Source organism: Parambassis ranga, chromosome 15 (assembly GCF_900634625.1).
Source record: "Parambassis ranga chromosome 15, fParRan2.1, whole genome shotgun sequence".
In the NCBI taxonomy this organism is placed as follows: Eukaryota; Metazoa; Chordata; class Actinopteri; family Ambassidae; genus Parambassis; species Parambassis ranga.
The window spans coordinates 1,396,065-1,413,583 of NC_041035.1; the positions used below are offsets into that span (position 1 = coordinate 1,396,065).

The window sequence follows — 17,519 nt, forward strand, 5'->3', positions numbered from 1 at the left end:
GTATAGTTAGAGAAAAAAACTGATATGGAAATATGAATGTAGGTAGCAGAACTTTAAGAAGCACAAACTCCCCTTTAGATTCTGCATCTACACACATGTCCTACTCTCTCCAGGAAACAAAGTAGCTCCACACTAGATTTCACCACTAGATTATTCATTGTTACGCTGCATCACACACACACACGCACCCAAATGCTCCATATACACAAGCGATCATGCACTGTTCTGCTCCTCGACAGACACACACACACACGCAGATGGACACACAAACACACGCAGATGCAGCAGGACGCAAAAACAAACACACACAGGGGTTTGGTGTCCTAGTTTCCATCTGTGGAGAAGCTATTCTCTCTCTCTCTGTTGCTCACTCCTTCACTCATGAACTCATCTCAAGAGAGAGTGGGGCTGGGGGGGGGGTCTCACTGTGATCATGTGACACGTTGCTGCTGTTGTTGCAGTTTGTGTGGAAAAGAGCAAGCGTTTGTATCCTCATGTGTGCGCTGATGCTCATGTGCATATATTTGACTGCATGCGTGCTTTTGTGCGAGCCTGTACTTAGTGTGTGTGTGTGGGGGGGGGGGGGGGGGGGGGCCCACTGTCAGGCTGCTCTCTGCCTCCTCTCTAGCACTTGTTTCACCATCAGAGTGTGATCTAATACAGGGATTACTATGGGATTAAGTGAGTCTCTTATAAAATAACAGCTCACTGCTCCATATCTCCACAACATTGGCCATTTGTTCTGCACGCTCTGACAGAGTCTCACATGAGGAGAACACAATGACTGAAGTACGTAGAGAAGATTGAAACAAGGCGTCTGGACTTGTAGAGTTTTCTAGAAGACGTTTCACTGCTCATCCAAGCAGCTTCATCAGTTCTAACTGTTTGGTGGGGAAAACATGGTTTATATGTGGTTACAGACCTCAGTGGGTGTAGTTTTCAACAGGTTTGTTCTAGTCCATTCTTCTTTGGTGAATCTCTCAATCTCCTCCAGATTTAATGGACGTCTGGTCTTTAGTCCACTTAACATTAACATTAACATGTGTGCAGGTTGGTTCATAGCATTCACTACTGGTTCTTCAGAGAGTCATGCTTCTTGATGTTGTCATGTTAAGAGAAAACCACGACCAAGCCCCAGTTTTGCTACTGACTGTTTTCAGTATATTCAGATTCAGATTCAGTCTTTTTTCATAACACCTTCCACTCTGACAATATTCCCAGCATCCTTCCATCTGACCATGTGACAAGCTTCCAGTGTGTGTAGTGGTTTTTCCAGGATGTCCCTAGTTTACTTCAGTCCAGCTTGGAGATTTTCTGGGTCTAACTCTAGTGACGGTCTTCTCTGACTCTTCAGGTCCAGACTTTAAATCTTTCACTGCAGGTGTTCTCGACACATCTCTCACTAGTTTTCTTTCCAGTTCCTTCCAAATGTTTCTCTTCCTGTCTCTGTCCAGTCTTCTGTGTTGTTTGTACAGATTTTAGATCTAATATTCAGTCTATAGATTCATTTCTTCAATTTTTCAAAAATCCAAAGTCATTTTTAACTAAATATGCTTCTTGGTCTTATCAATCCTGTTTGCAGATAACAGTTGTATATTCTCTTCATGAAAGTCAAACACATATGGAAAAAGCATTAAATGATGCTTTAAACGGCCACTTTAATGTTAAATCCTGAAGCAGAAACCTTCGGTTAACAGAGAAAGTTCAAAGAAGAGGAGTTGCCTATCCTATCCTATACCATCCAATCAGTTCCTTTCAAATCCAGAAGTCAGCCTTCTGCTATTGGACAGGGTTGTCTCTGTCTTCTATGGAGCTAGGCCTATGTGGAACAAGGAAGTAAAGTCCGGATTCATGGACGAGGTTACTCAGCCCCTTCTTAAGTCTGTCAGACACAAACAGCATACTGATAAAATAAATCATAAATCAAGAAACCACAACACCCATACTTCTGTGCGTCTATAGGACGTCCGCCTGTCTGTGAAGGTATGGCCCAGCAGACGAGCGCTGCGCCGTCGATCTGGCAGCCGTCCACCTCGCCGGTCTGGCTGCGGAAAATCACAGATTGGTGGATGTTTTCACCAAAGCTATAATGTCCCACATGAGGCCGTGTTTTGCTTTCTTTGCTGTATGTGTGTGTATGTGTGTGTATGTGTTGTGTGCGTTTCTTCCCTCTCTCCCTGGTGGTGCTGGGGTGTTTGGCAGGATAAATATAGCTGCGTTGGTGTAAAGCTGTTTTCTCCTTGGCTTTTGTAGCTTTAATCAAAAGCAATCTGGAGGAGGGAAAATAGAAGGGAAAGTGGGGGTGAGAGAGAGAGAGAGAGAGAGAGAGAGAGAGAGAGGTGGAGAGGAGGAGACGGGGTGGAGGTGGTGGTGGTGGTTGTTGGGGGGAGGTTTGGCTGAGTGTTTTATTTTAGCTCTCTTTAAAGAGTCATTGGGGAGCATTCAGGAGTAATGAGAACCCTGGTGGCTGAAGGAGTGGGACTGACTCTAACCTCCTATGCTCTCCATCCTCTCTGTCTCTTTGTGTCCCGCCCAACCTCACTTCCTCTGTCATCCCCTCTCTTTCTCATTCTGCCTCTGATGTCGGCACAAGCACCACGGCTCACACGCCGCACCTCACCTCCTCACTTTTTATGGATTTAGCATCATTTAGCTCTCATCAATATAAAGGAGCAGTGATCAGTTTACATATTTATTGCAGATAATGTATATTTAAAGTCTTAGTAATTCATCTTTTAAAATGCAAAGACCCTTCATGCCCACACATGTGGACACATGGAGCGACCACCAGTTTGAGCTGAATGTCCATATTGATCAGCATAGTTTTTGTGTCGGCCGTAGAAAAAACACCACATTTAAACATGTGTTTATGCTAATGGAATATGATTGTGTTAAAGAAGGATAGCAACTTAACCTGACAACTTAAAGTTGTCAGGTTGCAATGGTCTCAGTATCTTGCAGAGGCACACGATGGGTGGATGGATAGTGGAAATGTTGTGTATTGGCTCATATTGTTATAGTGATAAGACAAAGAGCATGGTGATGGAGGCTTTGCTAGTTTTCTACTTAACTAACCCCCCCCCAGACTGTGCACTGTGTGACTATCAGAAGCATGTGTGCTGATCCACCAGCAGCCTGTTACACCAACAGGCTCTGAGCGCTTCACTGTGGCTCCAGTCGGTCCACAGTAAGAGAACCTTTAAGTCACATAAAGACTCAGACATTCCAACATGAACTATTGTAAAATTCATGTTCATGTTTCATAAACTCAAAAGCAAAGTCACTAAAATAACATGATTTATTGTGCACATTGGATCAGTACATGTTTAATCACAGCTCCCTGCACTTTGTTGTCATTAAAAGGTTCTGTAAATATAAAGTATGCCTTGGTCTTAAGGCATGTCATCAAGCTTTGTGTTACATTTTTTTTACTTTTTACTTCAGACAAATATTAGTTATCCTATTGATTGTGTCTCTGAGGTCAGTAATAATCCATATCGGCCCTGAAAGAGTCATCTGGGTCGACCTTTACTCATTAGTGTACACTGACGTGACAACTAGGAGCTGCAAGGCTGACAGACTGTACGTGGTGTACAGTCTGTCAGTCTGTAGATGTAATGGTCAAAATATTGACATCCCCACACACCCTACTTCCAGATTTGGGTGTGTAATAGACGCCTATGTGTGTCAGCTGTCCTTCTCCACTGCGGCGTGTGAACACAGCCAATGTATATTTGTCGTGCATATGTGTGAAGGGAGAAATAGAAGGAGGGAAGATGGGAGATATTACTTTGGCAGTGAGCTGAGTGTCCTTTCATTATCCAGTTGGCTTTGTGTTCCTCGTCTGCAGTCCAAAAGCAGCCCACAGTGGAGGCCAAGCTGCTCCCTGCTATAACTGCCATGATGTTGATCTTAAAAAGCTTCCATAAAAGCCTTCTTTCTCTGTGACTCGCTGGCAGGACTGCAGCTCTTTAGGAAGTGCATTGTTCCATTTCCTGTTTGACAGTCATAGTGATTGAAACCGGGCCCAGATTGGCGGCTGGCAGTGTAGCTGAGATGCTTTGCACTGGCAGCAGTGAGGACATTTCTTCCTGCTTAATTGTTGTACTAATTTTATCCCCAGCTCTCTCTCAGGTGTTAATGTATGTTGTGCTCCTTTACAGGTGATCTGGGTGTGCAATAACTGCCGGAAACAGCAGGAGATCCTGACCAAACCAGGGGATTGGTTCACCGGTCCGCCTGGGAAGACCTCCGGCCTCGGTTCAGCTGTCAGTGAGCCATCTGTGTGCCAAACGCCAGGAGATAAGAAGCTCCGATCTCGCTCCCAAGCACCTCCAGGTTCCTCCACTGCGATCCAAGACCCCAACCGACTCAGCACAACTGGGATTGCTCCTGGAACTGATGCTCGGTCACTTAGCGAACCACCACGAGACATGTAAGATGAAATGATAACACACAGCCCTTTCTAACTAAACCCTCTATCCCTTATATATAAAACACTTGTGGTGGTAAATGTGTCAGAAACAAAGCCAGCTTTAAAGGTAATGACATAAAGTACACACAAAAACACTGGTGAATGAGATGAGTCATGTCACCTCCCTTTGAGTCTCATGTGCCGTGAAACAAGTCTTCTGAACAATGCTATAGTTTGTATATCAGCAATGATAATGTCATGATCTCAGATGGCAGCATGCAGTGTAAAACAATACATAACTGCTTCCACAAGCGTGTTTATTTCCAGAAAGGGACACACAAAAACTTCAATGTTGCACCTACATATCATATGCCTATAGTCACAACGTGCAGAAATGTAATTAAAAAACGTGAGATTGATAATTTTGACAAGCAACTCACAAAATGCACAGTAGATATGCTGTGTAGGCTTCTGGTCCTTTTAAGGTAGTGTTAGTAAAAAGGTTTCACATAGGTTTACACTACCTATGTGAAGCCTTGTTGATGGATACTAAATCAATCTAGGTAAGAGCCCCTTGTAAAATGCATGTATTGCCCTATAGTGTCAAAGTCTCTTGTGTGATCCACTCAGGATCATAATAGTTCACAATAGTTTGTCATCAGGCAGGTTGGTCTTCCCTGAGGCTTCTGGAGTCCGGTGCATCTTTAGGCCTCCAGGTATCTTTTTTGGAAAGAGAGCACCAACCAATTACATTAAAGGTGTGACAAGCCACGCTAGCCACGCTAGAGCCCTATCTTATTTTAGCACTAAATTGGTTGGTGCACGGCACCTTTAGCGGTAACCTGCGCTGTCCCGGCCATCAGAAAGAAAGCAGCCCTTGTAAAGTATGTTAATATTTGTACTACTGAGCTTCATCTCCTCCATGTATTCATACAGTGGGGGATTATGTCTCTTAAACATTGTTTCCTATGACATTTAGAGGGTGATGGAAGAATTCAGGCAGTTCCAGCACACATGGTAACACGTGGCTTTATTAGGGTACAATAAGAAGCTAAAAGCTACACACATACAAAAAGGGAGGCACTTACATTAGACCTGATTCAATTTAAATGAAAGGACCAGACTCACAAATCTTTCAACAGTTCCATGTGTGCATATTTGTGTCAGTGCTGACCTTTTCTTTTCCCTCTCTGTCCCCATGTCAACGCCTCTCCAGGAGAAATGGACGGGGAGCTGGAGGAGCTGGTCGAGGTGAGCGGCAGCCAGGCCAGCCCAGGCTGCAGACCCAGGTCTCCATGGATCGGGACCTACGAGGGGAGTCCAAGGAGCGCAGGGAAGGCCGGCGGCTGACAAAAGGACGCTCTCTGGAGCATGATCCAGTGGGAGGGGGTGGAGTGAAACGGACAGAAGAGGGGGGTTACCACCAAATGGACCACAGTGGTGCTCCCCCTCGACAAGCAGGACTGGTCCCTCCTGGAGGCAGGGGCCATCCTGTGCCGGGGCAGGGTCGTGGTGTGGGCGTAGGTGGAGTGGAAGCTGGGGATGCCGCTCGACCCGGACAGAGGACGGTGGGTGGGGTAGGCGGGCCGCATGAACACAATATTTCGCAGCAGGTCCCTACCCCTGAACTCAGAGAGCCTCCTGGTTCGGGTCCCGGCTCAGCCCTGGGCCAGGGACCCGCAGTAAGACGGACCAAAAGGGAAAAATCTGAGAGCATGCTGCGTAATGATTCTCTAAGTTCTGACCAGTCCGAATCTCTGCGACCACCGCCGCCGCGGCCGTATAAGTCCAAGCGGCTAGGGGCCGGGGGAAAGAGACAAACCAGTGTGAGCAGTTCAGAGGAGGAGGGAGGGACCACGCCTGAGTACAGCAGCTGTGAGGATGCTGAAATCGAAAGCGTCAGCGAGAGAGGTAAGAGGAACAGCTACTGTTCATAAAGACATGCTGATATTAAGGAGTACGGGAAGTACTGACATACTGTGTGTCAGTAATCCATTACATCTGGGCAACAGGAGTAAATGTCCCATTTTACCATTGGTTCGTAGCACAATGTTACACTGCTGACCCCAAAGTGGTCCTTTAGTCATAGATGCTTTTAAAACCTGCCAGGTGTACCATGTTAGATGTCATGAGACATAGAACGCAGCATGGAGGCCAGTGACTAGTTACTTTTTGTTTCTTTTGTCCTGTCTCACAAACATTTTAGTGCTGAGTTGTCACAAGAAGAGGTAACAATAAGTGTGTTGTTATTTTTTAATAGCTAGAACAAAATAAACATTCATAGATAAGTTGGCACTAGGCTTGGATAATGTCCTCTTAAGTGGCATTTGACCATGTGTCCGGTGAAGGTGCTAAGGCATATGGTCACTAGTAGGCTTAAAAAAATGGCATTAATTATTAGGCATTAAAAATGGCTGATTAAGACATTAAAAATGGGGTCAGTGGTTAGATAGGTTCCTCTTTTTGCACTGTTTTGGCTGACACATCACTTCAGGGACTGTGTAATCAATCCAGCTTCAGCAGGATTCGGGTTGTATCCTGCCCTTGACTTTTCCTCAGTCTGAACAGCTGTCTGAAAATCCAGTTTAAAGTCAGAATGATTTCAGTCCAGCTAGATCCACCTCTCGGAGGTGACACGTACCAGCGAAGATGCTGGATTGAGCCGGATTGAGCGCGAAGGCATGTGTGTGAACGTATCCGGCTTGCAATCTATCCGGATTCAATCCCAGCTAGCTGGATTGACTTTCCTTGGTCTGCATCTGAATGCTGGCCTTTCATCGTGAGGTTGGTCGGCCGCTCAACCCTAGTTCATTATTTAATAAATTGACATGTATGTGTGGAGCGTGGAGGTTACAGCAGAGCTGCTACTTAACAATCACTGCTCAGTGTCAGTCATGGAAGGTGGAGCTGATCACATTCTGTCATGTGGCTCAGTTTAAATGGACACATTACTATATATCAGCAATATCATTTATGTTCAACACAAGCATTGTTACTGTAGCTGCCTCCTGTTTCAATACACTGAGATCTGTAGGAAACTAAGGAGGTCTCACCAGAGCTACAGTTACACTCCCAGCTATGAGTTCATTCTCATTGAATGAGGAGGCATGTCCAAACCTTTGACTGGTGTATAAGATAAAACCATTCAATAAATAGAAGCTCCCAATAAACCTTAAAATGATGACGTCATTCTAAGGTTTATTTTAATATTATTCTAGCAGCACCCAGAAGCACAGTGTCTCCTACTATTCCTGCAGACCTGTGTACATCAGAATGTCTCACTAACACTACAGGAAGCTTCTCACCAGAGCTCTGTAAACGAATTGACTTAATTTAAGATGCAATTAATTTACTCAGGTTTATTTAACGTCACTTATTGTATATTGTACTGTACTGACATTTCACTGCATTCCCAGTGTGTGTGTGTGTGTGTGTGTGTGTTTAAACACTCCCTCTTGGACGCTCTATCAGAGGATGTGAATGCAGGGAGCTCTTTAGTTTCATTCATGCTGTGTGAATGTGGAGACCTCGCTCTACTTTAACTCACATTAACAGGTAAGGTTACAGCATGTTCTCAGGTTTGCAGCTTTACATGCTGAACCAGCTCTCTGCTGTTTGGGTTTGAACCTCTTGCAGCAGTTTCTAACTTTTGTGTACAGCGTATAGCCAGCAGTCTGAATGTCAAAGTGAGCAGCTGTGCAGCAAAGCAGCTTGTATGTTAAAAAGTGTGTGTGTGTGTGAGAGCCTGTGTGTGTATCTAAATGTTTTCCTGTGTGTCATATTGTATTGTTTTCAGCTGGGCCCTGAGGGAGGACAATCCCACACTGAGTCTACATGTGTGTGTGGGGCAGTTTGACCCCGGTTAATCCCAGGGCTGACCTTGTGTGGCCTCAAAGAAGCAACTATGTCCCCAAGCCTTAGAATACAACTGTTTACACTCCTGTCATGTCCCAACTGGATTATGTCACTTCACTACTAACCATGGCCAGACTGGCTGTGTTAAACTTTAAATAAGGAGACACAGAAAGAGCTGGAGTGATGTTTGATCGTCACAGCTTAGCTGAGCAAGTCTGAGTGCTAATGGTTGTTGAATTAATTAAGACTGCTCTGACATGCTCCTTTTGTCACTGTTAGCATGCTAACTAACTTTGAGCTACAGTATCTGGCTTTGAGTCTTATTTTAATTGCTGCTTTGCTATAGGTATTTTCTCTGGAGAAACACCATTGCTTCTACCTGGTATTTATATTTTTGTTACAACCAGTAATGCTTCTTAATTCATTTTGCCAATGATCCCTGGCTCAAAGTCTCGCTCCTCTTGTTATTTTCCACTACATAACAGCTCATGTCGTTTTACAGTCGCTGCCCCCCCCCTCTTGACAGTACAGGACAAACACTCTGTATCTGACTGTAGCCATGCTCTCTGGCTGCAGCAGAGCTTCACTCCGTTCACCGGAAGCTGACAACGATAAAGCACGTTGTGTTCTTTGGAGCAGTGGGTGCATGCAGCAGCAGCAGCAGCAGGGCTGGACACAGACCAGGCGCTCTGACATCCATCAAATGGAGCTTTAGAATGAGAGTGTTCTGTCAGGCCAGGTTCTAAACACCGCGGTGGCAGCTAGACACTGCTTCCTTTTTTAGCTCTAGACCCAGACCGGTCAGCTCCAAGATGTGGTTGCTGGCAGCTGAGGACCGTCCAGGCATGTAAATCATTGTAAGATCATAAGTGCATCAGTGCACTGTGCAGTCACAGTACAGTAGATCCTACAATGATCAGTGCATCAATCCCACACTGGATGGAAAGGAAACCATATCTGTGTTTTCTGAAGTGTTCCAAAAGTTTCAAAATATTTTATGAATTTCTTTTGCAAATGCAGCATGAACGGGTTCATCTTAAAGCCAAGGATTAAAGAGAAACTGAAACACTGACTGCAGTGTTAAAAAGTTCATTCTTCCTTTACAGTAATAACCACAGCTTTACCATCCATAAGTATTGAGTTTACACTTTTCCCCATCCTGTCCTGGTGAAGTTGGTGATGTCACTGGGTTGATTGTGGAACTTTCACTTTCACCTTTGTGGATGTGTTAAAAATGCAATTCCAAATTCTAGCCATTCTAAATTGTGCTAACACAATTGTTTGTGATTCCGTTATGGGGAGGGGCCCCTATACATTATTGGTTTGATTGCTGGATTAAATTTATTCAGTCAAAAACATTATTTTACACAAATATTTATTATCATTGATTATTATTTTTAATTGAATGATTATTTTAACAAACATGGCCTGCAGCACTACACCTCCCCGTGTGCCACTGACCCACATGACGCCATTTAACACCATGTATCTGTTTTTAGGTCCTTATAAGTGTAGCAACACAGGATCACACAGCCATTCATGTGGCCCCGTCCAAGTGCACAAAATTAAAATCACGCTTGACTTATGAAACTGAGAACTGGGTTGTCTATTGTCAGAGCGTTTGCTTTAAGATTACATAATGTCACTATAAGTTGTCACAGCTCATTAACTTCACAGCTTCCTGGCTCCTAGGAATGCTTGGCTCTGTTTTACTCCGTGTCATAACAGTGTCGCTGAGGTCCTGCACACATCGCAGCATGCCCCCCCGGCCCACATGTACAGAAGAGGTTGAGCGGTTTAGGACTAAAGTAGGAGATGGACCTGCTGAGCCGCTGGAACTAATCTGAGGAAGAACCAATCAAAGTTTTAAATTTAAAGTATACATAAATAAACATGTGAAAAGTCATATCAGAAGTCCAACCAGTATAACTGTACACGATGCATGTTGTATAGCTGTAATACAAGGTGATGATAAATATAAAATATAAACACAGACCAGTGGAGAGCGATCTGCAGCTGTATTGAAGTGGACTGAAAGAATGCTTTCGTGCTATTGAAATTAAAATGTAAATGTGGTGAAAAAATATAGAAAGAAATATATAGTCATAAATGTATGACTATATAAAATGGTTTTCTGTTTTATTTACTTGTTGACACCCCCTCAGTTATTTATTTATGACAGTTATTTTTTATTCATTTGTTTTTTACTGATTTGCAGTGTAGTAGAATTAATACAATATAAATCAGGGCAGGTAAATATGCAATATTTAAAAAAAGGCTGTGTTTTTTTTTAACATATTCATTTTTCTGGTATTGCTCCTAAGTGACCATCAGCAGGAGGCCATAATTCACCAAACCCCTCTGGAGTAAATCCACAGCTTCTAATCTGTAAAGTATCTGGACAGGATTTACAGCATTTTAAAAGGCTAATCTTATCCATCTTTTGGTATCATCGCCTTGCCTCCGAGACTCGTTTTTTAGACCCACTCCCGCCGCTGCCATTATAACTTTCTAATTCTAGCCCTGGCCTGAATATTCAATAAACTGTAATCCTCTCTACTGTAAACAAATACCCTCTGAAGAGCCTCCAAATGTGGCTGCGCTGTGTATAAGGTGACTCTGGCTGCTGTGTGCTCTGTATACACCGAGTGTGTGTGTGTGTGTGTGTGTGTGTGTGTGTGTGTGTGTGTTCTCTGCTGCTAAATTCACACACTCTGAACGTCTCTTGTGTGTTGCAGGTGACTGGGAATGTTACCCACATGACCCCACCGTGTGGCATGTAAGTTCTCATGTATGTTCTCTTTTTTTATAGTTTTTTAAAAATATATTGTGCAAGCAGGTCAAAATGAATGTGAAGAATTATTTTACTTCAATAACAATGTAGCAATGCATTTGTATGAATCGTAATTGAAACATTAATTTTGAATATTCAAACAAAAAGTCAAACGGCTGCATCTTTGTCTCCATCTCCTGTCTCCTACTGCAGCATCCTGTAACCTGGCAACCATCCAAAGAAGGAGACCATCTGATTGGACGAATCACTCTCAGCAAGAGGAGCGCCACCATGCCTAAAGAAACTGGAGCATTGCTAGGGTTAAAGGTCAGATGTCTGTCACACACATAGCACATGTAAAAGGTTATCTGTTCATTACAGCTGAGATTCAGTCAGACGTCTTTGATGTGTGTGTTTCAGGTGGTGGGAGGCAGAGTGACAGAGTCAGGGAGATTAGGTGCCTTCATCTCCAAAGTCAAGAAGGGAAGCCTGGCTGATGTGGTGGGACATCTCAGAGCAGGTAAAAATGTCTAAAACTGCCTAAACCTGCAGTCACTACAATATTTTACTTTATATTTTGTTATTTTTATGTATTACTGGATCTGTGTTCAGGAGCTCCAAAGAGCAGCAAACAAGGATTAATCCACTCCTGAAAATAATGCAGGGTTCCCATCTGTTAGATGAAATGTCATGTTTGTGAACTGTATGTCTTACTGAATAAAAAATATACTTATAAACATTATTACATTATTTATAAAATATATTTATGGATGTCTGATTTTAGGGGATGAGGTTTTACAATGGAACGGGAAACTGTTACCGGGGGCAACCATGAAAGAAGTTTACAACATCATCCTGGAGTCTCAAGCAGAACCTCAAGTGGAGCTGGTGGTATCCAGGCCTATTGGGTAAGTGAGGAATGAAACGCACCCTACAACCTGTGTTGTATTTGAAAATGAGGAATCAGTAAATGTGAATTTGACAGTGTTCATCGCTGCTCTGATTCAGACTTGGCTGACCTGAGGTTAGACCGGGCAGGGTGTGTGTTTGTATTCTGCTTGTGTCTGTGCAGCTGCATTCAGAGTATTAGAAACAGCCAGCCGTTCACCTGCTGCAGGGGCAGGCCAGGTTTTGGAGAGGGAGACTTCCATCTTGTCCCATACGTCCCCTTTAAAAAAGCACTTGCATTTATTTGTAGGATGCTATAAGGAGAATTATTATTGACCAAATAAAATCAGCTGTAAGCTCCATAAAAAGGAAGAAATGGATGCGTCAGATATTTTGGATGCAGGGTAAACTCCCGGGCAGCAGTGGCTCAGTGGTACAGCAGGGTTGTCCAATAACTCCTCCCTAGTCACTGTTGTGTGTCCTTGGGCAAGGCACTTTACCCGCATAGCCTCCAGTGTACTCACTGGTGTATGGCGCGCCTTGCCAGGTCATTGTATGACATCGCTTGGCAGCCTCAAGAAATGTCCCCTCTGTGGGACTAATGAAGGATTATGAATTAAAATGAAACTAGAGGAGCTGCTGGTAGCTCTACTAATGAACTGGACGTTTGAGCCATAAATGTGTTGATGTATGTATAAAGGTAAATTCTGCATCCACCCAGTCCCACAGCATATAAGGCATGATATGAGGCAACTGTGCAACATTTCCTGAAAAATGTGGATCAAGTTTTTTCTTAACTGATCACAGCTGTGATTTATATATCTGAAAGGATGCTGGTTGAAAGACATATTGTAATAAAACACTGATCAACCATAACATAATCGCCACCGATTATCTGGGTACCATGGCACTTAATAATATTAAAACATACTTTAAAAACTGTGCAGGCGAGGCCACTGGATCAGAGCGTCTCCAGAACTGCAGCTCCTGTGGGATGCTCTCAGTCATTCAGATATCAAGGTGTCAGAGGACACAGTGATAGCGGCTTGCTGTGTATGGGTAGCTGTAGCCCGGTCAGGGTGTCCACAGAGAGCGATGGAAGACAGGATGGCAGGTGTGATGATATCATATTTCCTTACCTGGAGGACACATGGCACCAATGATGCACCATGGGAAGAGGACAAGCCGGTGGAGACCGCGTCATGGTTTATACAGTGTTATGCATGGAAAGTGTTGGTCCTGCTATCCATGTGGGTTTCACCTTTACACTTTGGTCTTGGCCACAATGGGTCGGAGCTGTACTGGTGGCAAAAGGCAGACACACAATAACAGGCCTAATGTTATGACTGATCAGTGTATGTCATCATTTACTTAGTATGCACTTAATATGGTCAGAAAATGACCATTTGGCATAAATATTTCCTTATATACAGTCGGTAAGGAAAGTATTCAGACCCCCTTAAATTTTCAGTTTGTTATATTGCAGCCAAGACATCACTTTCCGTACCTACTGTGCATTAATACACGTTAAATTGGGTGTATTCCTAGCTGACTGTATATTATAACAGATAAAGATAGATATCTGTTAGATATATGGAAGATAATTTCCAGTGCGCTTTCAAACTACAAGAACACAATGTAGCATAAACACAAAATATCACTAAATGAATCTAGAAAATAGAAGTCAAGAATATGGATAGGCTAATCCCAAGATTTGTAGGAAACTTTAAAGGATGTTTCCGCATATTTATGATCTGTTTTTTTCTTACCAGTAAGTCCTAATGAAATAAAGCATGAATAAAAGTCATTACAGACTCAGTAAATACCATTTCCATTGCGCCTTATACTTCCAATCTGAGTAAGCGCCCTGTCATTTATCCCTCTGTACATTACCTGTGTGTCAGTGTTAGTGAGGCGGGGTGACATGTGTGACATGGCCACTGGTTTTGTATGGGACATATTGTGTCAACGTTTAAACTGTTGCAGCTTTCAAACCTTATATTTTCTTTTTGATGGGGGAACAAAAAAAGTTGAATGTATTAATTTCTCTCCAAACACTCGCGAAGGGTGTATAGAAAATATCAGTAAGTAATCTTAATCCTTAATCCTTAATCCTGTCAAATTGTTTCTTTGGTTTTGCTGATGCCATTTTGCTTCCCTAACTGAACTAAAAATGAAATCTGTCAGTAAGGATGCCAAATAAGCTGCATGTGTCCTCTTCAACGTCATTTAACCCAAACGTTCACTTGTCGGGATGCAAAATGGTCAAATGGGAAACATCCATGAATGAATGCAGCAATGCTTCTGTCTGTGCAGCGTTGGTAAGGGAAGTTTTTCATGTTACCCTAAGCTCTAAATGGCTTGGTTTGAAACACTGGAATACATAAAGCAAGTTATAGTTAAGTTTTTGTTTTTGCTTTTACATGTTAATTTATGATTTTGGAATGGGCTCTAAGGCGGCCTACAGTCCATGAAACACTTATCAGTTTAATCCTTCATCAGCCTTGCTGCCTCCTGTTGAGTTAACCTAAAGGTCTGTAACCAACACACAGACGTGTCTCCTATAGACGGCTAAAAGTAAAAGGGTAATTACACTGATAAGTGTTAGCATTACATTGAGCTGGTGCAGTGGATTTCTGTGTTTCCCATGGATGCTGCTGGTGGTGGACAGATATGAGCAGTTGATTTTTTTTATCCATTTTTACTTTTACAAAATGAGTGGGGTCTGAATGAGTCTGGGAAACACTGCAGTCACAAGAAGAGCTTGGCTCTACCTACATCTTCCCTTTGCTTCTCCATATTTATTATGTTTTATTTTTGACCACATGATACTTTAATCTGAACAAATATCTTCTTGCTTTATAACTACTTTATAAATATGCATGTATGCCTGTTTGTCACCTTTACGACTGATGATGCCAGCATGAGAGCGACTGATGTGTTACTGCTGTATTTCTTCTTCTTTTTCTCTCAGTGATATCCCAAGAATCCCCGACACGTCCCACCCTCCATTAGAATCTAGTAAGTATTTCCCCTCAGACATCTCTCTCTATTTAATTGTTTTTTTATACTATACTATACTTTTATACTATATATATATATATATATACTATATATACCATACTCTCAGTGCTTTGGTTTACTATTACTCTACTAGGGCCACCTTCAGGGGAAAAACATAATAAGAGGAAATAAGAGGAAGCAATAAGTGTAATAAAGTATGTAAGGTCGCACTTTAAAAAACAGAACAGCCATAATATTAAGAATAAAGCTGCAATTTATCAAGGAAAATGTCATAATAGTCAATCATAAAACAGGTTTTTATATCACTAGAATAAAGTTATATTTAGAAATTAGTTTTACAGGAAACAGTCACAATTTAAGAAAAAAATAACAAAAAACACAATAATAAAGTAGTAATATTTAAAAAAAAAAAAAAAAATAAATTAAAGAATAATTTAAATTTAACAAAAAAGTAGTAATAGTACGGAAGCTATATTATATTATATTATATTATATTATATTATATTATATTATATTATATTATATTATATTATATTATATTATATTATATTATATTATATTATATTATATTACTATGCTACTATATATTATTTTTTAATTTAACAAGGAAAAAATAATAATGCTACAAGAATTCCAACAATAAAATCAAACTGTGTGATTGGCGCTTATGGCCCTACAGCTATTAGTAATTAGTAATAATAAGGAGGGACTATGACTTTTCCCTGCATATGCTGTGCTAGGTTTATGGACCTGTGCTAGTGTTGTTATTTCTTTACATGTAAAATGCAAGAGCTTTATAAAGACAAGATGCATACATGCACTACATGCTGTGCTTGTGTTACAATACATGGAGTGCTGTGTGGGGGAAAGTGTTTCCATACAAGCTGCTACTTTAGATGACATTGGATCAGTTACTGGTACGGTATATGAGGCCCCATAGTTAAAACAAGTCTGAAAGTAGGACAGGAGCTTGGTAATTTGTCACCCTGACAGCTTAGTTGAGGAATGCTCTGTGCTCTTTTTCCAAAGGAACTCTAATTACTAGAAGATGCACACATGTCAACACACTTTAGGATGCAAACTTGGACCAGTAAGTGTCACAGAGTCAGAGCTAGCTTTCAGGTTACATTTTTTTACTCTTGCCTTCACAGCAGGTTCCAGTTCTTTTGAGTCCCAGAAGATGGAGAGACCGTCCTTAAATGTCCTGTCTCCTTCCAGTCCCGGGATGCTCCAAGATGCTCCCCAGTTAATGCCAGGACAACTCTCAGTGAGTGTGTGCACTGTGACTCTGTTGGCCTAATGAAGACACAGCATCAGATTTGTTTGTTTTGTTTTGCATGTGCTTCCACCCAGGTGAAGCTGTGGTACGACAAAGTAGGTCACCAGCTAATAGTCAACGTGCTGCAGGCTGTGGACCTTCCTCTTCGGCCCGACGGGCGGCCCAGGAGCCCCTACGTCAAAATGTACTTCCTTCCTGATCGCAGGTATGTTAACCATCTCTTCACAGGGAGTCCTCAGGATTAGACATGAGTCCTTTTGGGAAAGACGCAACAAGTTTTTCACACCTGGATGTGGGGATCCTCTGCCATTCCTCCTTGCAGATTCTCTCCAGTTCTGTCAGGTTGGATGGTAAACCTTGGTGGACAGCCGGTTTTGGGTCTCTCCAGAGATGCTCAGTTGGGTTTGAGTCAGGGCTCTGGCTGGGCCCTTCAAGAACAGTCACAGAGTTGTTGTGAAGCCACTCCTTCGTTATTTTAGCTGTGTGCTTAGGGTCATTGTCTTGTAGGAAGGTAAACCATCGGCCCAGTCTGAGGTCCTGAGCACTCTTCTCTCGATTGCAACCAGTCGTCCTGTCCCTGCAGCTGAAAAACACCCCCACAGCATGATGCTGCCACCACCATGCTTCACTGTTGGGACTGTATTGGACAGGTGATGAGCAGTGCCTGGTTTTCTCCACACATACCGCTTAGAATTAAGGCCAAAAAGTTCTATCTTGGTCTCATCAGACCAGAGAATCGTGTTTCTCACCATCCTGGAGTCCATCAGGTGTTTTTTAGCTAACTCTGTGCAGGCTTTCATGCGTCTTGCACTGAGGAGGCGCTGCGGTCGGGCCACTGCCATAAGGCCCCAACTGGTGGAGGGCTGCAGTGATGGTTGACTTTCTACAACTTTCTCCCATCTCCTAACTGCATCTCTGGAGCTCAGCCACAGTGGTCTTTGTTTTCTTCTCTACCTCTCTCACCAAGGCTCTCCTCCCTGATAGCTCAGTTTGGTTGGACGGCCAGCTCTAGGAAGGGTTCTGGTCGTCCCAAACATCTTCCATTTAAGGATTATGGAGTGCTGTGCTCTTAGGAACTTAAGTGCAGCAGAAATTGTACAGTTGTGTCTCTGAGCTCTTCAGGCAGTTCCTCTGACCTCATGGTCCTCATGTGCTCTAACATGCACTGTGAGCTGTAAGGTCTTATAGACAGTGTGTGTCTTTCCTAATCAAGTCCAATCAGTATCATCAGCACAGCTGGACTCAGATGAAGGTTAGAACCATCTGAAGGATGATCAGAAGAAATG

The 17,519-nt window shown here is 42.7% G+C and overlaps 1 protein-coding gene across 4 annotated transcripts in view; it reads left to right on the forward strand.

Annotated features, from left to right (window-relative positions):
- LOC114446979 (regulating synaptic membrane exocytosis protein 1-like) overlaps positions 1-17,519 on the forward strand; it is a 71,964-nt gene that overhangs the window by 33,810 nt on the left and 20,635 nt on the right. For all 4 annotated transcript variants that reach the window (XM_028422915.1, XM_028422917.1, XM_028422918.1 and 1 more), the window contains exons 5-13: positions 4,164-4,435; positions 5,631-6,325; positions 11,008-11,048; positions 11,256-11,369; positions 11,463-11,562; positions 11,827-11,950; positions 14,905-14,951; positions 16,106-16,221; positions 16,308-16,438. In XM_028422915.1, the coding sequence (XP_028278716.1) occupies positions 4,164-4,435; positions 5,631-6,325; positions 11,008-11,048; positions 11,256-11,369; positions 11,463-11,562; positions 11,827-11,950; positions 14,905-14,951; positions 16,106-16,221; positions 16,308-16,438 (1,640 nt within the window). The remainder of the gene's footprint in view (positions 1-4,163; positions 4,436-5,630; positions 6,326-11,007; positions 11,049-11,255; positions 11,370-11,462; positions 11,563-11,826; positions 11,951-14,904; positions 14,952-16,105; positions 16,222-16,307; positions 16,439-17,519) is intronic.